Consider the following 23,677-nt stretch of genomic DNA (forward strand, 5'->3'; position numbering starts at 1 on the left):
ACCTCCTGTATAGCACAGTTATAACAAGAAGGCTAAAACAAACAGGGAGAATGGTGTAAAACCTCTCTAGAGAGACCCATCAGTGCATTAGGGAAATAAGCTTAAAAAAGTGATTGTCGGTAGTTTATAAGTGTCCCATGTAGACATAACAAAGAGAACACAACCAATAGATACAAACGACAAACAATTTAAATATAGAAAGTGCTAAAAATATGAAACCTAACCTTCCTGGTGATGCCTCTTGGCAAAAGATATTTCTCCCTCATGCTGCGAATGGAACCTCTGAATACATCTTCTTACCAAATCCTCCCAGCCAGGTTTCATAGCTGCTCGCATGCTACTTGTGTCCAGTGAAGTTATTTTGCCTGAGATTAGATAAAACAGTTGTTACAGGAATTTTCCCCTTGGGGAAACAAGCAAACAAACAAAACCCAACAAAGGTATATATATATATATATAGGTCAGAGGTTGGACTCGATGATCTTGAGGTCTCTTCCAACCTAGAAATTCTGTGATTCTGTGATATATAAAAAAAAAAAAAAAAGTATTTCACAATACCTTGTAGATCCTGGCGAGTAGTAAAGCTCTCTGATGAAGGAAGAAGTGGTCTTTCCTTCATTGGAGCTCTTCTTGCAACACAAATCAAGCAAGACTGCAAATCTTAAACAAAAATGTTACTTTAGTAATTTGTATAGATAAGAAAGGTTTTGTTTCCAAAAATAATTCAGAAGTATTTTTAGTACACTTTAATTCTTTTTGGACTAAAATAATATTTCATACCAATAAAAGGATACATAGAACTCAGTGGTTTTACATCTTCACTGTTTCCTATAACATCACAGGAGAAGTGTGTTTGTTTTCTTTCAAAGAAGAAAAATTATTCAAGGACTCCACCATGACCCACAGCTATTGGCATGTGTTTATGCATATACTTGTGGTAGCTCAACCTCTTGAAAGATAAATAATAAAAAGGAATACGATACATGCACAGAGATCAAGTTTCTTCAACACTCTCTGCTTTGTACCTTCTAAGACACATTTCTTAAACATGACCCAAATGCTTGCTGTCCCTGAGGAAGCAGCTTCATAATAAACCATTTTTACTTATCTGAATGCTTGAAATACAATCTAAGGAAATTTACCTGCTGAAGTAGTAAAATGGTAAAGGAAATGGTGAATCACAATTGTCTTTGCATTCTGAGAACTCAAAAGATTGCCAATTTAAACTTTTCTCCCAGTCTCTGATATTCTTCTTACAATTACAGGGGTATAAAATCTCATTAATGTAAATGGTGTTACTCTCAAACCATTATAACAGAACAAATTGGGTACATGTTAGTGAATATACTCATAATCCAACACGGAAACAAACTTCTACAGTTAACTGAAAAAGGGGAAACTTGCTCCTTACACCTTTTTATTTTTTCAGAATTCAGAGGCCATTTTATCAACCATACCAGAACTGCTATCCTGTAACTATTTGAGATAGCATGGAAAGAGAATGTAATAACACAAATGGAAAGTGGCAGTTACCTTCACCGTCCTCCTTGAAGGAATTTGGTTGAGAAACAGCAAAGCACTGCATAGTTTCATATTTCTGATGTGCTTCCTGGTTATCATGGCCTTCTTCAGAATCAGCAAGAGGTTTTACCAGCATCCGACAATTAAAGGTATGGCTATTACGCCTAGGAGTGTCACCAGACCAAGATCCCCCATTCACTGAACAAAGCAAAGATCATACAGTGAGATAAACCTGATAGCAATCATTTCTACAGCTTATCCATGGGAAATTAATCAAGGTGCTTTGCAAACTGGTCAGAAATCAAGCTAATTTAATAGCAACAATCCATTTTTAATATTAGAGTCCAAACCAGCAAGTAACAAGGTAATTTTTAACATTCTGTATTTAAAAAACATTGATGTCTAATTTGTTCAGCCACTGTGTCTTTTTTAAGCATCTTATAATGACAGCAGTAGAAAAGCAGAGTAAAACTCTAAATATTGGTTTATGTAAAGGTGATAGAGTACAGTGAAAACCCTATTGGGTAGAGATAGGCTTATCTCTACCCTATTGGGTAGAGATAACTTATGGGCCTAGAATTAAAAAGGCAGTATGTAGGATCTGCCCATTGAATTAAAAACTGATCAGTGCAAAGGAGACAACAACAGTGTATAAAAAAGTCTGTGTCCAGATTAGAAATAGAAAGATAATAAACTGATATGGATTTTATAAAAACAAAAAGTAATGCAAGCAGGAACGTATTGAAAAACAGAGTCCCAGCTGCAATGGAAAAGACTGAAGGGATGACAACGACCTGGGTGGATAAAACTAAACCCTAACACAGTGCTTAAGATAAGTAAAAAAGGAAACAAAATCCTGCCATGCACAAATATAGGTAGTGGACATCAGTCAGAGCAAATTAATGTAACACCACATAAAGAAATAGAAGGGTCATATTTAAAATACTCTTCACTTGCCCTCTTCAGCCATAAAATGCAATAAAGGCAGTAATTTATGGGGCTTAGCCATTAAAAGTGTTACATTTTCAATTCTTCAGGGGTTTGTACACAAAGTCATAAAATGCTAAAGTGAATTACATAATAATTTTTAAAGTGCTGTGAATAAATGAGGAGTTCTGTATTGACTTTCTTTTTCTTTGCACTACTTCTAAAATATGATGACGATAAAACCAATATTAGTATGAATGCAAAAATGGCTGCAACTAAAATGTTTTCTGAAAGGGAAGGGTAAATATTGGTAAGACAAAAAACACTGTAAAAAAAAATAGCAAAAGGAGCTTTCTCATTTTGCATAAGATATCCCCCTCTTTTTTAGACGCTTTTAGAATAACCAGCCTAGAAGACTGACAGCTAACAGAGTTAAATGCTGTCTTTTAGTGATTCACTCTAAAGATCCATTTAAAATATCAGTTAACAAATAAGGCAAGACTGAAAAGTGGAGAATGCTTTTCAGAAAAATATAAATCGTTCATACAGCTGATATAATGCATTAAAAATAAATAGAATATGATGAAACCATAAGCAGTGGAAGGGCTTTAACTAAAGTTATGGAAATGCTGATTTATGAAACCAAAGTTAAATAAATAAACGTGTAAGAGAAAAACATATATACCTAAAGATTTTGGCAGCAGGATTTTGACAAATTCATTGTGGTCCCCTACATGCAGGATGCTATATATGCTTGTGTTCATCAGCTCTTCTTGGTTGTACCTTAGGTACTGCGTCACATTCTCAGAAACAAACATAACATTGCCTTCTGGGTTCACTACGAAAAAGAACCCATCCAGGGCCTGAGGGGAAAAACAAAAAGGCGAGGGGGTGGGGGGAGAAACAAAAAGATATCCGATAAATAAATTCACACTTCAGAAGTTCTTTATGAAGCTTTCGGTGTCCATTCCAGTTCTTATATTCTTGTCATAGCAAAGTCCACAATTCATATTGAACATATTATCTTACTTATATCAAACCAGTTTAAAAGCACAGAAAGATGGATGCACACCTTCCAAAATGATGAAATCCATAGATGGAAACAAACATAAAAATCCAACACCAACAACAATAACAACAATAAATTTTGAAAAGGGAAGAGGCTGCTACCTATCTGCCTGCCTATGAAGCAGGAAACCTGGACTAGAAGGCAGTTCTGCTAAACACAGAGCCTGTTCACTCCTCCTTTCACCACAGGGAGACTGATCCTGGAGCCCAGGAAAACATTATAAGATTTGCTACAAGAAAGGCTCTCTCTGCATCCCCAGCAATGCATCTTGGTCCCATGGAGCCAGGAATGCAAGAACCTCAGGGTTATAAAGGAGAGAAGGGAAAGGAAGCCCAACCTGCCCTAAGGCTGAGGGCAGGCAGCGATCAGGGCAGCAGTGAGGTGTGCAGAGGATCCTGCAGCTTTAGTCCCTGCTCACAGGGCTGTTTTCATTTCCTTGTTTGACACCAGTTTAATTTCACCTTTTCATCTCAGCTCCACGATATTCTAAAGGACTTAAAACTTCTGCAAGGAAGTATTTAAATTAGGCGTTTCTTAAATTATGCTGATGGTTTCCCCTATTATTTTGTGACGGAGACAACACGGCTAAAGGATTCTTTCAGATACCTGCTGTATGCCATCTCAAACCTAAGCCAAATATTACATTGCTTCTACGTGATCAGCATAAAGTAAAAATCTGAGTATCAGTAAAACTTCTCATGTAAACTTTCTTTTTTCTTAAGATGCAAGCATGATTGTGCAAGCTAGAAATATTTCAGAGTACATCCCTCTGACTATATGTCATATGAGCAGATAAGGAGGATTTAAACTTAAAGCACCAAAGCTTTTGATCTAAGCATTCAATTAAGAATTAACCCCTGCAGACTTCTGCAGCTTTGCCTGATTTATTCACCTCTCTCCAAAGGGTGGTGGGAAATCACTGAAACAATTGTTAGTTTGCATTTCAGTCTAAAACCAGAAACTACTATATTGTGCCTCCAGGGACAGAGGCAAATCAGAAAACCTGGTAACCCGTGATTTAACAGATTTAAAAGCGAATGGATCCATACTAAGCCTGAACTTGGCTCCCTGTAAAACAGCTTAACAAGGAGAAGCTGCCACAACAAGTGTATACAGGCACGTGGCATTTTTTGATATGACCAAACTTGCATTCAACGCAACTTACGTGTTGGTGTTAACAGGCAGTTGTCAAGGACTCAGGCTACATATACATATTAAAAATGCTGCACACGACTGAGCACTTAGCAGACCCAGACGGTGCAAAAGAGGAGGCCAAGCAGAAATGGTATTTCTCTCCTCAGCCACCTACCAGGGGCATAAAGAGAGGTTCACAGGGAAAAGACAAGACACAACAGACACAGGCTGCAACTCAGGAAACTTCATGGAGATCTATATTTAAAAAAAAAAAAAAAATCACCATGAAGGTGGTCACATGTGGGAAGGGGCTGTCCAAAGAAGCTGTGAAATCTCCTTCCCTGGAGACATTCAAAACAGGGCTGGCCTCTACCCCAGACCACCTGCTTGGGACCTGCTCTGCGTGGGAGGTGGGACCCCACAATCCCCAGGAGTCATCCCCAGGCTAAATCAGGTACCAGATCTGTTCCAGGGAGCAGTGGTGGACGCACATCAGAGTGCCTGAGGTAATGCTTGCCAAATGCTCTGTGTGCGCTGCTTTTAAATTACAAAATAATAAAAGCAAAAATAAATGCACAAGAACATACTTTACTTTTCCTGACTGCCTTTAAAGATAATCTAGGTTTTTTTTCTCCTGTTAACTGTCACAAATTCTAATCTCTGATTTTCTTTTCCTTCTCTTTCTTTCTTCCTTCTTTCTTTTCTTTCTTTTTATATCACTACCTTCTTTTTGTTTCTGATCATTCTTGGTTCCTCCCGCTAATTCCATTACTGTAGCAAGCTCTCTTCTACTCACGTGCTTTCAGGACATCCATGCCATTTTCCTGGTGACTAGTATTTAGTTTAACTGATAAAGATTTACAAAATTCAATTAATTGAGGCTCTGAAGTTAATTTCTATCAGCATCTCTGCTAGGGATTGCTGTCTTAAAACTACATTTCACCACTGCTCGAAGCCAACATAAGCACAGCCTCTTTGGTTTAGTCCCCTCCACACCACAACAACTCCCTCCTCTCAGCAGCATTTCTGAGGACAGACAGAGCTAGACCAGGGAGATGAGCTAACCAAAAACTAATGTAAGAAAAAAAATGAGATGCTAGCCACATCAGTCACCCAAACTGGCCTGCTGTGGAACCACAGGGCTTTTAAAGCTGGCAGAAGGGTGTGGGTTTGGCTGAACCGTTCTGTTTGGCCACAGTCCACGCTTACATCAATTCAAAGGGATTGCAAAACCAAAGCCATAGCAGATGTTTATCGCAGTCCTAAGAAGACTTTCAAAGGCAGAGAGGGCAGGCAAGAGATTATTAGCGTTACTGGCATCCCACAATAATCTTCAGTTTTCCCTACTGTTTCCTACTACAGCAACTTAATTTGGCAAGGAATAGCTCTGGGCTGCTTCCTCACAGCTGCTTCTTGGGTTGACCACAGAAATGGTCATCTGAGCTTAGAGTAATACAGGCAGAACATGCCTTATAGGCCGGTTTCCCATTTCTTTCTATTCTGAGGCAAAAGCCATAATAAAATAGTATTTTAGGTAAGCAGAAGGCTTTTGAGCAAGTTAATGCACCAAGCCACTTAAATCTCTTAGAAGCTTCCACTTTTGCAATGATTTCTTAATTCTGTTCCCAGACGTATTCCACCACAATAAACAACTAGAACAATAATGAGGGCCTGCACACTTTTCTTCAGTGCTATTGGTACAATGGGGGAACAAATAATGGGCAACAAGCTGAAAGAGAAAACAAGAACAGATATTATTTGTGATGATATATTGGAATAGAAAACAAATCTGTGTTCACTCTGAGCTCTTGCCAGCTCTCTCAACTATTTTTTACTCTCCCTCTATATCTACTTTTCTGCTTTAACCAAGAAATATGTTAAAATATTCCTCAGAGGCAGCTGCATGATGAATTTTACTCACTTTCTTCAGCTGGAAACACTTGCTAGTTTGAGGATTCTTCAGTTTTATTCTTTAATAAAAACAGACAATTACGTTTCTAAACCAAATCAAGTCAGAAAGTGTTCATCAGCATTGCCATTTTTATGGCAATGTAAAAAGAGTAGATTTTTTAAGAGGTTGTATAAAGGGGTTTTGTAAAGATGAAATAACTTAATTGCATTTCCTTAAAGAGATAAAGACACAAAGAAAGTATCTGTAGTCTTTTCACAGTACATTTGTAACAACTTTCAGTCCTTTTAAGTTTCTTGTTGCAAGAAGACCACAGTTTATTAATTTAGTTCCACAATCTTTCATTGTTAATATGCAATGCTATTCAGTTTTTGCATACCGTGAAGGAAAAATAAACTAAATGGAATAACGGAACAGACAGATGATTTTACATGTCGTGTTTGCTGTGGTGGCTAATCATCTAAGACAAGCTAGGAATAAAAAATCTTATCCTTATTTTCCCTGTGACTAAAATAGGTCCTTACAATTAAATTAATAGGAACTTAAAGATAAGTTTTAACATAGCTGTGAAAGGGGTGGATATTTAACTTTGATAGCAAAAACAACAACATTCAATTCAGTGAGCATGTATAATAAAAATTAAATTAAATCAATTAATTTGTTACCCCAGCTTTTCAAAGCAGAATGTTTTCACTCCAACCTGTCTAATCTTCCTTATGTTTAGTAATATGCCTTTGGAACCTTTATTTCATATATGGTACTGAAAACTGTGTTTTCGTTGATACTTAAAACTGATACAACATGCATCTTGTTACTGCAGCATTCAGAAATGACAGAATAGTTATGCTTCAGCCAAAGTTAGTTCCTTTAGCTAGATTTAGGGATTGTGTTTTATTTTGTCTGAAGCAACATTTATTCTTCCTTACAGGTAAAGCCCACTGCCAGAACAGGAATAAACAATTTGCAAGTGAACTTATGCAGCTAGAGCAGTAGCACCAAAGGACAGTAGCATACGATATCAGGATCCCAGATAAAATACCTACACAACATTACTACTACTGCATTTAGAAGTCAGGTTTTAACCATGCAGCCTTTTTGGATATCAAAATAACAGCTAGAATCAGGCAGAAACCTTAACTGAACAAACTGAAATATGTATCTCGAAAAGCCCTGCTAGATTTCTTACATATTCTAGAGGGAAAAGAGTAAAGCTGGAAATGCTGAAATAATAAATCATTAAAACTGTATAGCAATGACATACAATTTTAAAGGAAGTATTATTCATGTGTGCACTACTGCATCTGTCAGTTAATTGTAAGATACAGCAGCTCTTCCAAATCTGTCATCACAAATACAACATGCACATACAGACACAGCAGACTGTGTAATAAAGCAGCTGAATTCTCTTTCTCTGCCTCTCTGTTTCCCCCTTCATCCCCCCTCAAAGATAAAGAGTTTCAACACCAAACCCAACAGAAATATGCTGCTCATTCATAAATGCCTTAATCCTAAATTGCCAGGGTGGCTTGTATTGCTTGACCATTCTTTTACAGAAACCTCCAACTGCACTTTTTCACTTCATTTCATCCATGGGGGCAGAGAACTGGCTTAAATAAAGGAATTTTGTGCTCTTCACCTCAAGCATCATTGGTCCAAGTGCGTCCTTGTCGATGACACTCTGACCCGTAGATGATACATCTGCCTTTTGCACTTCATCTTCATTAGCTGCTGCTGCTTTTTCTGCAGTAAAGAAAACTATGTATTAAATGACAGAGCAGTGCTCATTAAGTGACACAGTAAGAGATCACGGAGTATTGAGACTAGCTATGAAACAGTTACAGTGCAACAATACTGGAAATGAGATCGAAAAAATCTCCCTTAATGACTCAATAGAAACATAACTAGTGTATTTGCTTCTCAGCTGTGAAGTTTGAAGACACAAATGAAATCATTTCTGCTTTTTCTCTGCTAGACGCTTTACTAAACTACAAAATGCATCTCTGGGCAAAGACAAGAGACTCCTTACGAAGGTGCGGTGTGTAATGGCCAGGATGAAGGCGTTTAAAGAGACTGAGTTACCAGAGCATGCAAAGCTCATAGCTACACAACTTTTCCACGATCACTGTATTTAGAAGAAAAAACACAAGTCTGCAATCTGCTTGGAACAGTACTGAGAAACAGTGGGCTCGTTTCTGCTCCAAGGCCTCTGGGAGCACATTTTTATTATCACATGATTTTTGTACTGTGTTATTTATCAGTAAATAAGATCATACAGATTAAACTAATTTGATAGAAATAAATACAGTAGAAATACTGATAACCCCCTCCTCTGCCACTTCAATATGAGTAAATTAAAAGTACATACAGTTTCAAGTGCTGTGTTTGAAAATTACAGGCAAGAATGATTTAAGGTTTCTGGAGTACGAAGACACACATTGCAATGTATTATAACATAGAGTATCATAGTATACACAAATCCAAAGGTAAGGGGCATTCATACATACGGAAACTTTCAAATCAAGAGGGTTTACAATTCCTGTCAGGTAATGGACTATATTATTTTTTTTCTATTGAGTGAATTCATGTTTAAGGAAGAAATAATAAAAATAATAATAACACTATATAAAATATTCCACATTTTAACTTAATGAAACAAACAATTTTTTGTTACAAGTTCTATACACGGAACAACATTATTTTTTGAGCAAGTATGCAAACGTTAGGTCTATACTGCAATCTTTTTTTTAAACTTTGAATATTACACAATAGATTATTTTAATAAACATGAAATCTCATTTCAATTATTATAACAAGAATTTGTTCCTTCTACAATGATAAATCAGAAGATGACTCATTGTAGGAATTAAAGTACCACGTGCAGGTAGACCAATGTGCTCTTGCAAATTCACCATTAGTGAAAATTAAAGTATCAGTTGTACAAATTAAAATGTACCCAAATGTATAGGATCTTCCACTGTCTGCAGATCTGCAATTCTGCAGTCAAATTTCCTCTGAACTCTTTCCTTGGTAGAGGTTATAAGGTCAATGATATTATACAGTGCTTAGACATAAAGCAAAGGAACTGCTTCTGAGAACCCCTGCGTGTTTTCCTATCTGTGGCCACCCGCTGGCAATGAGCCTTTGGTCACTTGGACTGTCTCATCCTGGATTTCTGGCATTTCTTGCTTTCATGAGAAAAGAGTCAGGAAAATCTCAGGTGCCTTCTTATAGCATGTTCATACATGATATGACACAATTGTGAATAACAATGAAACAAAACTGTTCTGGAAAGGGATTGTTAAGAGTATTGGATAGCTCAAATCATTTAGATTAAAATAATCTGATAGAAATAAATGCACTAGAAATATTGATAACCCACTTTCCTCTGCCACTTAAACTCACCAGAATCTGTATTTCTGAGAACTGCAGTAGGCCTCCCCTCCCCACTCTATTCCACCCCCACCTTCTTTTTTTCTTTTGGCAAATGGCAGTGATTAGGTGTAAGTGAGAAAAAAAAAAAAAAGTAAAAAACAGTCCTTCACATATTACAGTGTAGCAGAGATGGTACCACATGATGATACAGTACTGAAAACATAGTCTAAAAATTGCAAATGAATTCTAAAAATAGGGTTGAGCTTTTAATAAAGTCAGCAACGATACTCGTTTCCCATCTGTTCCTGGTATCATAAAGTGATCCCTGGTTTCACACTGCAAACTACTATAATGGGTACGGATACCATCTTCCTGCTTTCATCCCCTCACTGCTGTAGCCAGTGATAGCATCTTGACTATCAGGGAACGTGGGATTATGCTCCGTGCACCAGAGCTGCAGGGACAGCAGATGTGCTACAGCGATGGCGTGCAAGTATGTTCACCACATGACGTCCTGGTTTTATGGATTGACAAGGGCGACTTTTTCTGATTATTTCTCACATAATACAGAAGATTTGCTGAAGATTTTTTTTTTCAACTGCTACAGCCACAGAGTTCAGACAAATCACCAACAACACATCTATGTATCAAAAAACACTCTCTCTCTAAAAAAAAAAAATAAAAAAATATGTCAGCTGCTCTCTTTTATGCACAGAGAGGCAAGGCTTTACTCATAGAAAAATGAAACAGGTTTTAATGACTATAATTAACATAGAAACTTCCAAGACCAGGTCAGACCAAGGATCCACCAAGCCTCATACCCAGTCTCTGAAAGCAGCTGGCAGCTGCCCTCTGGTTCCCCATTTCTTTGTTTTGACCCTTTGATCCCTGACCACTTCTGTTGTATCATCAGCTGTGCCTCAAAACCATTTGACTTCCCCATTTACCTTTACCTTAGCCAGCCTTTTCCACAGAAGTCCCAACCCTAAATGATCAACAAACACACCACTTGCTATAGGAAATGCTATAACAAATGTAAAAATATGAAAATGCTATTTAGGTATTATCTACCAGTTACAGTGACAACACATACTACATTACAACATTTGTTTAGGCATTACAAAAAGCATCATAAATCACAAGTGCCCCCAAATGATGGACTTTATAATTGGATCTGTAACTTAATTGCGTAAGAAGTTAAGAGGCCAGAGAGCTTAGAATAGGCTTCATGTTCAGGCCACTGGTTCCTGTACATTTATTTAAGCAGCAGTTGTATAGGAAACCATGGCCACAGACAGCCTCATAAAAGCAGGTTCAGAGGTAACTTATGTTGATGTTATAATCTGCAGCTCCTGATAATGTTCAGCGGTGCAATAAATTAGCCAATTTTGACTGAAGTACAAAGCCCCTCTTGAAGACTTCATCAGCACATACAGGAACAGTGTGTGCAAGGACTGTCAGCAGTGTGGCCCTGGTGGCAAGCACAAGGAAGAACTTCAAATGCAAATATTTTCTTCAGCAATACAGCACGTGGGGCTAATTCAGAACAAAAATTTATTGCAGGAACTTTGGAAAAAAATAAATGATGCACGAATTTCTAGTGCTGAATACACTCATGTATTTAGTCCCAAGTTTGTATTTTTTGCTTTTCTCAACAGTTCTAGCTTCTGGAGTTAAGTAGCAGTGTAAAAATGTAATGTTTGCTTTTCCTATTTTTACTTCTATCTTTTCTAGGTTCACTGGGGGCCTTGCAAACAAATTGAAAGTGCAGAAAGTTTATTATTTCTGCACTAGATGAATTATTTTTGAATACTAGGAGTTAGGAAAATAGCTGTATAGGCCCAACCTTGCAAAGCCTCTTGGAAACACTTTTTCCTGCTCCACGGGGATTGGTGGCATTACCCTGCGACTAGCCCTGGCCTCTATTTTTCCACTGCAGCCACATAACGTAGAGAGTGGGAGCTGGTTCCCTGGTCTGGCACCATCTGGCCATGCTGCCTGCTGCACCAGCTCTGCCCCTGTTGTAAAACACCGGGAAAATATTACCAGGCATCCCAGGAGCGAGGCAGCACTAACAGAGTGGAGATTCAGTATGGAAAGAAATATAGCCTTAATGTTGGTAGAGGAAGAGAGAGGGGCAGCAAGGGGCTCCTCTGCAAAGGGACTTCTCTGCTGGAGGCTGAGCTGCAGCACCCACCCCAAGGGTTTCAGCGGAGAGGAAGTGTAAATTAGAAACAGGATCCATCCTTATGAAAACCACTACCAGGGATCAAGTGTGTTTTATCTAAATTACAGCGGAATAAACTTCACGCACATGAAATAATTATTAGCTCCGCTCAGTTAAGAATTTAGCCTAGAGAGCAAAAGAAATTTAAATAAAATGGAAGTACCCTTGAGAGAGATACTACAAAGAGTATATACATTCAATTATGTAGCATTTTAGTGATGTGTGTAATTTAGACTTTAAACTGTGAATACGTTTACAATTGTGTAAGTAGTAATATACTGAAACGCATATTAATATTTTCAGTTGGATATTTTCCTAGTATTTTTTTTTCTGTATTATTACAGAGAAGGAAGATGGAAAAAAAAATCCAAAACCTTTACAAACATTTTCTGGCAAATTTATCAGCGGGAATGCCTGAAGCCTTATTTGAAGCTCCATCCAGATTCTGAAAGCAAACCTTTGTGAAATCACATTAGTTTAACAGAAATTCCTAAACTAGTAAAAGAGAAGCCAAAAGCAATAGTGTGAAATCTCCTGCTACATGTAAACTTAAGAAGCCTTCCTCATTTACTATTGTTTGCTTGCCTCCCAGCTCAGGTTCTCTCAGCTCTGTCTGCATTTCTGACAGCAGACTCTGAAGTGCTACTGATGGGCATCACCTTCTCCTGGTTGTGTTTCAAACACTCCCTTTCTACAGGTGGGTAATCAGGCATGGCAGAACTACCCAAAAAGCTCTCTTTGTCTTTATCCATGCCCTACTCCAACTTCCTTAATGAAACCAGCTACAGAAATATTTCCCCCTTGACACTGCAAAACCAAAACGCATTTTCAAAGTAAGAACAAAACTGTAGCCCCTTTAGGTACTGTGAAAAGATGAAGCATACTCTGAAAGAGAGAATTTGCATCTACACACATTTGTCAGAGGAGAAACACCTCAGGTTCTTCACAGAGCAAGAGGAGCAAAAGAGAAATGTCAGTGAAGCATTGCAGTGGGCAGGACCCATGTTCTACAAACTGCCGAGGAAAGAGGTGAAGAGAAAAAAAATGGAGCGGGCAGAAGCAAATTTATTATCCAATACTGTTTAAAACAGGTTTTCTCAGATGCCTCATATAATTCATGTTCTTCATAATTTTCTGGAATTACTATTGAAATGTCATACTCATCTAAAATTATATACTCTCCCTTTATAGTAATAGGTAAAAAATATAAGCAAAGAGATTTATTATAAGGGGTACTATAAAGTTCAGTTCTGCACATTAGAAAATCACATGAATGAAAAAAGACCCTTATAATTTACAACGGTAACAGCAGCATCACTTGAAAGTGACTGTATATGCTTAAACATGCAATTAAATTTACAGTGCGACTCTCTTGAAAACAACTCATCTTCTCCATTTTTTCTATGCATTAGCTAACTACTTTTGCCTGGCCTCATTCATGTTTGTGAACAGGCTTAGGCTGTGTGATCCTCCTGACCTCTCCTGAGCTGCTGGCAAAAACAAAATGCAAACAAACAATCATGGAAAGAGTAAAAGTATACAAGTGGCCAAAGACAATGTCAGATACAGTATTAAAAAGTAATGCTACCATAAACCAGAAAGAATAATGCTTGGGCAAGCTGCTAAGTTTCAGTTGACATTAACTTTTTAAATATTAGATTTGATAATGTCTATGATGATTTCACAGAATTTCACAGAATTTCTAGGTTGGAAGAGACCCCAAGATCATCGAGTCCAACCTCTGACCTAACGCTAACAGTCCCCACTAAACCATATCCCTAAGCTCTACATCTAAACGTCTTTTAAAGACTTCCAGGGACGGTGACTCCACCACTTCCCTGGGCAGCCTGTTCCAACGTCTAACAACCCTTTCGGTAAAGAAGTTCTTCCTAACATCTAACCTGATTTGCTAAGTAATAGTATGGATGGTGGTTGTGGACTGTAGGTTTTCCACAGGAATACGGCTGCACAAACGTGAAAAAAAAAAAAAAACACACAAAAACACACACACACAAAGAACAAAAACAAAAAAACAAATGAAGAAAAGCAAGCTTGTATTTGGTAACGTGAGTGGTTTTGGATCATGACACGTGATGAAGCAAAGCAGTGGAGGACATGTAAGTTATTCTGATGCTTGGTTAACCACAGGGAAAGCAGCTCTGCCTCATAGCTGTGCAATTCATGCTGCTGCAGCCCATGGCTCACAAGGCACTCAATATCTGCGTGCACATTTCTTAGCTGGTTCCCATTGCCTCAACACAAGTTGTTTTTTCTTCCTGAAACCAAGCCATTTTTCAAAAGACCACTGTCTAAGAAAAAGCAACTATTTCAGTAATCAATTTTAAGACCAGCTTATCCTATGCCTATGAATAAAGTTAGCTACTATTTTAGGGAAGTGATTATGCAGTGAGGTTGCTCTTTCATCACACAGCACACATCTGTCCAGAGCAAAGCCGCCATTAGACTCCCAAATACATTTTTCACACAGAAACTATAGTTCAAGTCTTACAGGAAAAACTATGCAACATCTCAGGAAGGTTTTAGGAGGTAAAACAAGGGAGAATTATGCATCTGCACCGAACTAAAATTAGAAAAGCTGCCATATGGCTCTGTGAAGCCAGCAGCACGTTCTTATTCATTAGGAAGCATTCTGCTAACATAAAAACACAAGGCCTTCCTGTGCTCTCCAAATGTGTTTATCTTTTCAACATTAATGCACGATATATCATCAGGCTGCTGAAATCTCCTGCAGTGCATATTAAAAAAGCACAGCTGCACTTTTTCTCAGCACGTTTATTCAGTGCGAGCCATCTAAGAGCAGAGCTTTGCCCAGATCCCCGACACACAGCCCTCTTGTTACAGCGGGGCTCAGCTCCCCTTCGTGTGGACAGGTCCAGCCCATGGGGTTGAGCCTCACGGTTCCTACCGCTGGTGGAAGCAGGCTTACATGGCAAATGACTCTGTGGATTAAGATGGAAGAGGCTGGGAAGCTGTAAGCTCAATTACTCGCTCAGGAGTAATAGCACTTACAGCTCCATGCCTTGCTCTTTGCAGGATTTGCTGCAGACACCTGCCCTGTGTTCCTGTGGCAAAGAAGCATCACTGGCTGTGAGGAAAGCTTTGTGTTACCTCAAAAACACCAAATACATGACAACATTTCCTGGAGCTTTTTAAGCTTTGAGTGAAGTCTGATCTTAGAAAATTTAGAAACAGCAGCCAGTGCCACAACACCAAAAGTAAATTAATGACTGAAAAAGCACGATGGATTTAGGAACAGAAACAAACTGAACTAATAACACAAAGTCAGTAATTTCCATTCTGCTAATAATTTTGACCATTCTCTATCATTCTTTTTTGTTCAAATCATCATTTTTTTCACCCTGTACAACTTCCATTGGAAGGGATGTCTGTGAAATAATCCCCCTCAGCTCAGTTAAATTTGGAGGTATTCAGGACATCAAGGACAAAAATCATGAAATTCAACTCACCAAGAACAGTATTTAACTACTGGACAGAAAAAAAACAAGTATCTCTGTATGTATTTTTGCTGAATACTTTAACATGCATTTTACAATTGCTTTTTTCTTCTTATCATTATTCTCAATGTCTCATTTATTTTCTGCCATCACACTTAGGATCCCTTTTATTCTCTCATTATTACAAAACTTAATGGACTACTACTTGCAATTTGAACAAAAAAAAAAAAAAAAAAAAAAAAAAAAAAAAAAAAAAAAAAAGCAAAAAAGCTTTTCTGCAATTCCAAGCATTACCTTGGAAGAGTAACTTGGTCCCCTGTCCACCCATGCAGGCAGGTGTCCTTTGCTGGGGCAGCAGTGGCAGAGTCCCCCAGCCCTGCAGCCGGCTGCTGTGGTTGGGATGCCACAGTGCCACACTCCCAGCACAGTGCTTGCTCTATTCAGAGCACTGAGCCTGAGTCTCACCCTCTATAAATATATTTAAATACCTTCTCTGAAGATCACTAACTATTTGATTTAACAGCAAACACTTTGACTTTTTTTAGAGAAATAGCATTATTTGTAGAAATATGCACCTACTATTCCCATATTTATCCACTGTTTAATGCAGCAGCAAGGATTATTAAAAATCTGGGATGACCAGGAGGTCACTAGTTTCAGTTAAGTGCTTCTAGGATTGGGAACTGAACTATACCCAGAATTACAACCCACTTGCTGCTGCTAAAAGCAGAGTTGAAGAATAAATAGTCACAGGCAGGACCCCAAATCCCTAATGATTTGCTCCATCCCCAACACACAATAAAAATACAAAACAACACAGCAAGTAAAACAATTTCCCTGCTGAAATTATTTCTAGTAAGCTTATTTATCAGTAAAGATGCAGGAAGACAAGAGTCATCCTGCTCTTTCAGTGAAATCTAAAACAAAGCCTTAAAGTAGCCCTGGATTCAGAAACTACTTCTCACCCAACACCTCATTTTAAACTGTGATGATGTTTCAAACTACCACACGATGAGTGCAAAGCTGTTTTGTTTTTCATAAAGATCTCTTGAATGTGGAATTAAGCTTCCATCACAACCTTTGTCTGAATCTGCTGTAACATTGACCTTTTCCACTAAGTTTTCAAAAAAAAAAAAAAGGGGGGGGGGGGGGGGTAACGGGGGAATGCAACAGGATGCAGATTTACTCTGCAGAATTTTCAGACAGTTCTTAGCTTATTAAAATATTTGTATATTTTCAATATATGCTTTTAAATAACATCAAAAGGGTGTGCTTCACTCGCAAACTGACAAATCAAATGTGTGTGTGTCTGTATTCCTATGTTTTTAATCAACATTCTTTCTCTTTTCTCCAAAAAGACCACTAACACTAACCTTCCAGCATGTACTGTGTATCCAGAGAAAGAGCATAAATAAATTAATCATCAAAGGTGTTGCCTGCCCAGGAGACTTGCCTATCAAAAGGCCAAAATCCAAGATAGTGCTGAAGATTATAATTTTTACTGGTTTAAAATGCTGTTTTTTTGTTGTTTTTTTTTTTTTTTTTTTTTTTTCTTCCCCTAGGAAACATGACGTAACTGGTGTAGGCTTGGATCCCTGATTATTTGTGATGCAACTTTTCAATATTTTAGAAATGCCTACAATACAGCACTTAAACAACTAAAGAGTACTCGTTTTAGTTAAAATACAGTGGCCATCAATGCCTTACACAAAAGTACCCTCACTTTAATCACTCACTGATAAATTCCAGAATCATATAAGCACATTCAAGTAGCTGTAGTTGTGTACATAGACAAGCACATATGTTCAGGAAACACTTTTGTTTCTTGGTATTTAGCTACTTCAAAACACTCATCTAAACTACTCTCCTGTACATACTAACAAATGCTATACATCCATCAATGTTGCTTTATAATCTGTTACATTAATATGGATTAATTTCAAAAGAAAAGGCCTAGCCAAATGACCTTTGCGCTGAAATATTGGATACAAATATTTGGCATCACCAGTTTAACAGAGTACTTATTTTCTTTGGTATATACTGAATTAGGACAGAAAATGTTACTGTACTTTTTGGCATTAAAATTTTTGTAAGGCTAGTTATTTACTTAATGAATAACTTCATCTTGTTTTGATAATTCATCTCTAAAAGCAGTATTAATATGAAATATCTAAATGGTGGGAGCCCAATGTTCTTTAACATTTTGGCTGCACTGATGTTTTGAAAGATAAGAAATATGGCAGGATCTGCAAATTTAGTTCAAAACAGGGCTCCATTGCTGTCTCAGAAACAATGTATTGCTTTCACAAAAGTTAACAGCCCTCCACTTAGTTATTCAAAACATAAAAACCACAGGCAGGATTTTGAAAACAGATATTCATGGGTTAACACTCTTTAGACTAGAACATGCAGATATAATTGCCAAGCTAATTAAACCTATAGGTTTCCAAAACTTAGGCCAAAATAGCATACTGCTAAGGAATACTAATCTAGCCAGGCTCCATTTCTCGAAGCCTTATTCTTATGTACTCAACCAACTGTTAAAAGGAAACAGATGACTCCCTTTCTTTGAATGCCACATCACCATGATTACAAAATATCTTCTTTATTTTAGGATGCTGATGATAAATCTTTGTGACATACCAGATCATTCACAGTGACATGCAAAGAGCTTTTTGCTTTTATAAATTGCCATAGATGACTGCAAAAGTTTTCAAGAGACCCAATATGGCGCACCGAAAAAAAATGTGAAGGATCTAGGGCTCCCTGTGATCTTTGTGAAGGAAAAAGTTTCCGTAATGAAGTGTAGGCCAAAATGGAGCACAGATAATTGAAGACAGCTAAGGAAGAACAGAAACAAGTTTAATTTAATGTGCCCATGCTAACATGGAGAACAAGGCTCCTACTGCTTCTAATAGTACAGATTATAGGAGATAAATCTTTTATGAAAAAGCTCTAAATCATTAAGGACAAGTAAAGTTTTCTTCCTATAATAGCTCAGTGTTCAGAAATAGACACTTGGGCCCCTTCTCTTGCTTGTCTTACCCATCATCACAGGCCCAAGCCAAATGTTTAAGTGAATTTAGACAGCAGTGTTCCTATAAATGCAAGGAAAGTATAAAGAAAAACAAAAGCTTCCTAAAAGAGCCTATTTTCTTCTGCATGATAGTTACTTAAACAAAATTTAAAATCCAAATCTGTTATGAAACTGTGTGTAAGATTCATTTCATATATTCCAACATAGACTACACCGCTTCAGGTATGTCAGTGGTATGGTTATGGCCAGGATAGCGTTAATTTTCTTCAGAGAGGATCGTATGATGCTGTGGTTTGGATTTTTTATGAGACTAGAGGTGATAACACACTGATGTTTTTGTTGCTGCAGAGCAGTGCAGACACAGAGCCAAGGACTTTTCCACTTCTTGTGCTGCCCTGCTAGTGAGGAGGCTAGGGGTGCACCAGGGGCTGGGAGGGGACAGAACTAGGACAGGTGATGCCAGTGGCCAAAGGGATGTCCCACACCATGTAGCATCATGCTTGCTCAGCAATAAAAGCTAGGGTAAAGAAAGAGGAAGCAGGGGGACGTTCAGAGTGATCGTATTTGTCTTCCCAAGAAACCATTACACGTGATGAGCCCTGCTCTCCTGGGAGTGTCTGAACACAGTATCATGTAAGATATTCTCTAAAATGATTTTTTTTCCATCATCCTAGAAAAGTTTGGCTTATCTTGTTGCTAAGATTTACATCCAGACAAAGTCACTTTTAATCTCAATGAATGTTCAATTTACATTAATTTGTTCTGTCAGATTTTAAAATGCCTGCTAATAGAACTGATAGTTACAAATGGGCTCCCTCCAATAGACGGAACCATTCTTACAACATAATTAATTAGACGTTATCATTTCTTGCTCTCTATTTCACAGTCATGAAGTAAGGATCTGCACCCAGTCTTAACTGGCACTATAATCCAGTATATTAATTCATAAACAGAAAAATAATTAAAACCAAGTAGTATTGCTTTCTCAATTTTCTTAGCGAGCTTTGTCAACTCTCCTCTGAGAATAAATTTTGACCTGCCTTAAAACCAAATGGTTCCCTTAGCCATGGATAACCAGAAGCTCAGGGAAAAGTATGCTCCGTGTCATGGATATGGATGCTACTTCACCAGGCTGGGAGGGAGGTGCCTCCATTTGGTGACAGCATGCTGAACAAAACGTGGCATCAGACCAGAAATGTTGAACCGTAAGGTCTGACTCCAGTCACAACCCTCCTTTATACCAAGGCTGGTAATGCTGGCCTACAGCAAAGCCCATGTATAAATCAGATCAGATGTCATAATCCTGAAACTTCTCCTCAAGTCAGCAATTCATTTACTGTCATGCAAAAGGAAACTTAGGTAGCCACTCCTCACTTCACCCATGTAAGCTCTAACAGGCGAGCCTTTTTAAATTTATTATTTCCATAGGACACTGGGTCTGCCTCAGTTTAAACATTTAAGGATGATGTTTTTTGATCTGTAAATCTAAATTCTAAACCCCTTTTTAGACCTGAGCTAAAGTCCTTATAAAAAACAACACCACCACGAATCTTTGGTTTTAAGCTCTTAAAATAAGGGATATATGCCCCTTGTCTGAGCTTCAAAGAAAGAAAAAATGACAATGCCCCTGACCATTACAGAACTCAGGTAAAGTTTTCTCACACTGCAACTCACAATTAACCTGAGAAAGCCAATATACTCCCTCAGTTATAATGAATAAAGGTTTTATGGACTGACTTCTCAACCCGTATCACTGATACACAGCAAGCAAGAAAAAAGCTTACTGGGCATCTTTACAGTTTAGATTGCCAACTGCAAACACATAATTATATTTTCAACATTAAGAATAACAGCCCAACAAGCTGTTTTATAAATGTCCAGTTAAAATCAGCATCTCCAGCAGTTAGACAGATGGTGTCCACTTAGAAGCTTAATAGCAATTACAGTAATCCTTGATATTGATCACTGTAACACTCAACAACTTGTTAGTAAAATTTGTCACATTTCTTAAACTATTTATATTTCTTACTGCAGCACTAAGAGAAAAAACAACAACAACAAAACAAAAACAAACAAACAAAAACAGTGTCAGAGAGACAAAAGTGAAAGGAATAAATCCATCACAGGTATGGTAATGCTGGACCCCAAATTAAAACTGCAGTGAAGGCATGAATCAGTGTAACCAGGGAAGAAATTAAAAATAAAATGCAGAATTACTAAAGATGAGAGGAAATAAAGCAACAAAAGCTGAAAAATAAAGCCTTTTAAGAGCAAAAGGGAGAAACAAGGACAGATGAAGAAAATCCATTCAACAAAAATACTGATTTTGACAGCTAGTCACTGAGAGCATTGCATTCAGGAAAGTCATGTAAGATATATATTAAAAAACATAACTAAAGATAGAAAAATAACATTCAAATATTTCCTCCAAGCTGAGGAGGTAAAAGGTTTTGTAGAAGTGAAGGAAGACAGGAAAAATATTGTGTTATTGGCACAAAATAGCTTTATATTTTTCCGTGCAACACCAAAACAAACAAAACAAGAGAAATCTAAATGAGGGTCCCTCTGAGTTTTCCAATCTATAATTAGAATTTACAACCTTGACATCTCTTCCTCCTCTTTTTACATTTCCAAGTGAATCAATTGTTATATTTAAGCACACTTCCTCTTCCATGTTGAACGTAGGCCCAGACCTAATCTGACATAAAATAACCCATCTCTGGAAGATGTCTCTCTCAGAAGGATCATGGGAACTGCAGGTTGTTCCAAGTCTTTCTAGGAAATTGTGCCTCAGAAGAAAAAATAACCAGTAAAAGGATAGTTCTCTTCATACTCACACAACTTCAAATGACAAGGGACCACTATACCTGCCTAGCCAAATCTCCCTAATGCAACCCAAAATGTTTCACCATGCGATTATTGCATCATGCCAAGAACTTCCCTTTGTTACAGTACGTATTTCAAAAGATATGCAAATCTGATTGGGAGGACTGATGAAACTCACCAAATCGTCCATTATGTTGCTTCAAATTTCAAATAACTTTTTACTCAGAATCTGTGCCTCTTGTACGAGTTGACTTTGGCCACAGATTCCAGCTATTAGGCAGTATACTGCCTCTTGCCTGTTAAAGAGTCCTCTGTGGCAGGCAGAGTGCATAGCTCCATTTTGCCTTGTGTCAGTACCAAGGCAAGGTTTGTAGGGAAATGCCTTTCTGCTTCAAGATGAAGGGAGCCTAAATCAACAGAGGTACCATACTGTTGCTTGTTCTAAAGGGACACATGGATACTGTTTCAGATAATACAGCAATATCTGTAACATACCCAGTTTTAGAGTATCTTCAATTATTTCTACTCTGAAATTTTTCAACTTCAGCAGAACTTAAATTCATTTATGTACTCTCCTTTCTCCACCTCCTTATATTTGCTCTCAACTTACCAGAGTTGTCAAGAGTGGATTGCTTTCAGAGGAAAGAGAGAGAGCGTGTGTGTGCAAGTGTGTAGTGCACACACTAGAGCACCTGTTGCCTTGTAAAATACATACAGATGTGCCAACACACTTTAATGATAAAAGGAAACAGAAGGCATGTGTGTCTTGGCTCTCTAACCATCTGTCTAAGGACATTCACTAGGAGCTCAATGGTGTATATCACAGAACAAGTAAATGATCATTTGCCATGTCATCTTTCAAATTTCAGTCTTTCTATATTTTTCCCCCATTGCACACTGTGGGTTTTCATAAAAGAAACCGAAACCTGAAGTGTTAGCTGTTTTTCATATCTTCAGTCATTTCATTTGCATGGACCCTTATTTCTAACTAACCGTGCAGTTGTCCACATACAGAATCTTTGCAGCAATACGAAAAGGCATGACTTAGAACAGATGCAATTATCTTGGTTCCAGTTTGAACACAGAGCCTTTGATCAATATGTCTTTAATGTGCTGCAAATCCACAGGATTCAAACTCTGTATGAAAGTCATTGCAACCTATTGTGAGTAAATATTATATTATCACTTTTCAGTCTGCATTCCTTAAAAATAAAAGATAAAAGCTGTGTAACAAAAGCTAGGTTCTTTATAACAGACGATTTTATTTTGACTGAAGTATCATCATTACTCTCAGTAAATTAATTTGCTATTCCTTAAATTAAGCTCCACAGAGAAAAATCAATGTAACATGAAGCCTCCTCCTTCACTTACTTGCTTTACATGTTGCTGAGATTAGAACCTTGCACACACTAATCTAAAGCACGCAGCAAACCCTGGTGGCCTAGAGTCAGTACCTGTTACACTGCATATTGCAGCAATAACAGAGACTACAAACACTAAAATCTTAATCAGCAGCTCCTAATTCTTCTTTACCACCTAAAATTAGAGTTTCTTATTGACCAGGCAGCTTTGAAGATGATGCAGCTGGTGGGCAACTGTAGGCGCAAAAACTTAGTTCAAATACGGAGTTCTGGATATGAGTCTAAATTTCTGTATTCTTTCCCAAATTTAAAATGCTAAAATACATTTATGTTGTGTATTCAGTTCACAAGAGATTGCAAGAAAAACTGTAAAATGGAAAACTGTAAATGGAAAATTGTAAAGTTTTGAACTTTAAACTGCTCATTGACTATTTACATTTAAAGTAACAAAACCAAAACTTTAATGAAAATACTCCTGTGAGAAACAAAGAGGGAACACTTTAGCCATATCTCCCAAAGCATGTGAAATATAGCAGAACCACAAATCCTCAATAGCAGTACACAACATTGGTACTGTAGACCTGCAACCATCTCTGCAGATACAGAATATAAAATTAACAATGCTTCACTAGTTTTGAATGATTTTCTACCTTGGTCAATTAAAAGTTATGAAAAAAGGCAAAGATAAAAGAAAAGCCACATTCAAGTAGGATGCAAAACAAACAAGTTTTCCTGTAACACCTGCCAATGATTAATATTCCTACTTGAAAAGAGACCTGTTAGGATTGATAACGCAGTTCCTCTTCAACTTTGAGTCA

At 37.6% G+C, this 23,677-nt stretch overlaps 1 protein-coding gene and 1 long non-coding RNA gene across 8 annotated transcripts in view; one reads left to right on the forward strand and one right to left on the reverse strand.

Moving 5' to 3' along the window:
• NCOA2 (nuclear receptor coactivator 2) overlaps positions 1–23,677 on the reverse strand; it is a 197,351-nt gene that overhangs the window by 49,837 nt on the left and 123,837 nt on the right. For 6 of the 7 annotated variants that reach the window (XM_084507643.1, XM_084507646.1, XM_084507645.1 and 3 more), the window contains 5 exons: positions 8,197–8,315; positions 3,134–3,311; positions 1,534–1,719; positions 559–660; positions 225–365 (listed from right to left, as the gene is read on the reverse strand). In XM_084507643.1, coding sequence (XP_084363769.1) covers positions 225–365; positions 559–660; positions 1,534–1,719; positions 3,134–3,311; positions 8,197–8,315 — 726 coding nt within the window. The remainder of the gene's footprint in view (positions 1–224; positions 366–558; positions 661–1,533; positions 1,720–3,133; positions 3,312–8,196; positions 8,316–23,677) is intronic. The other variant, XM_084507649.1, reaches the window with a different exon arrangement.
• Positions 4,969–13,538, forward strand: LOC311430782. The gene is made up of 2 exons (XR_014689029.1): positions 4,969–5,157; positions 12,504–13,538. It is a non-coding gene; the product is annotated as an uncharacterized lncRNA (long non-coding RNA).

The sequence above is a fragment of the Aythya ferina genome (assembly GCF_964211825.1).
Source record: "Aythya ferina genome assembly, chromosome: 2".
Classification (NCBI taxonomy): domain Eukaryota; kingdom Metazoa; phylum Chordata; class Aves; order Anseriformes; family Anatidae; genus Aythya; species Aythya ferina.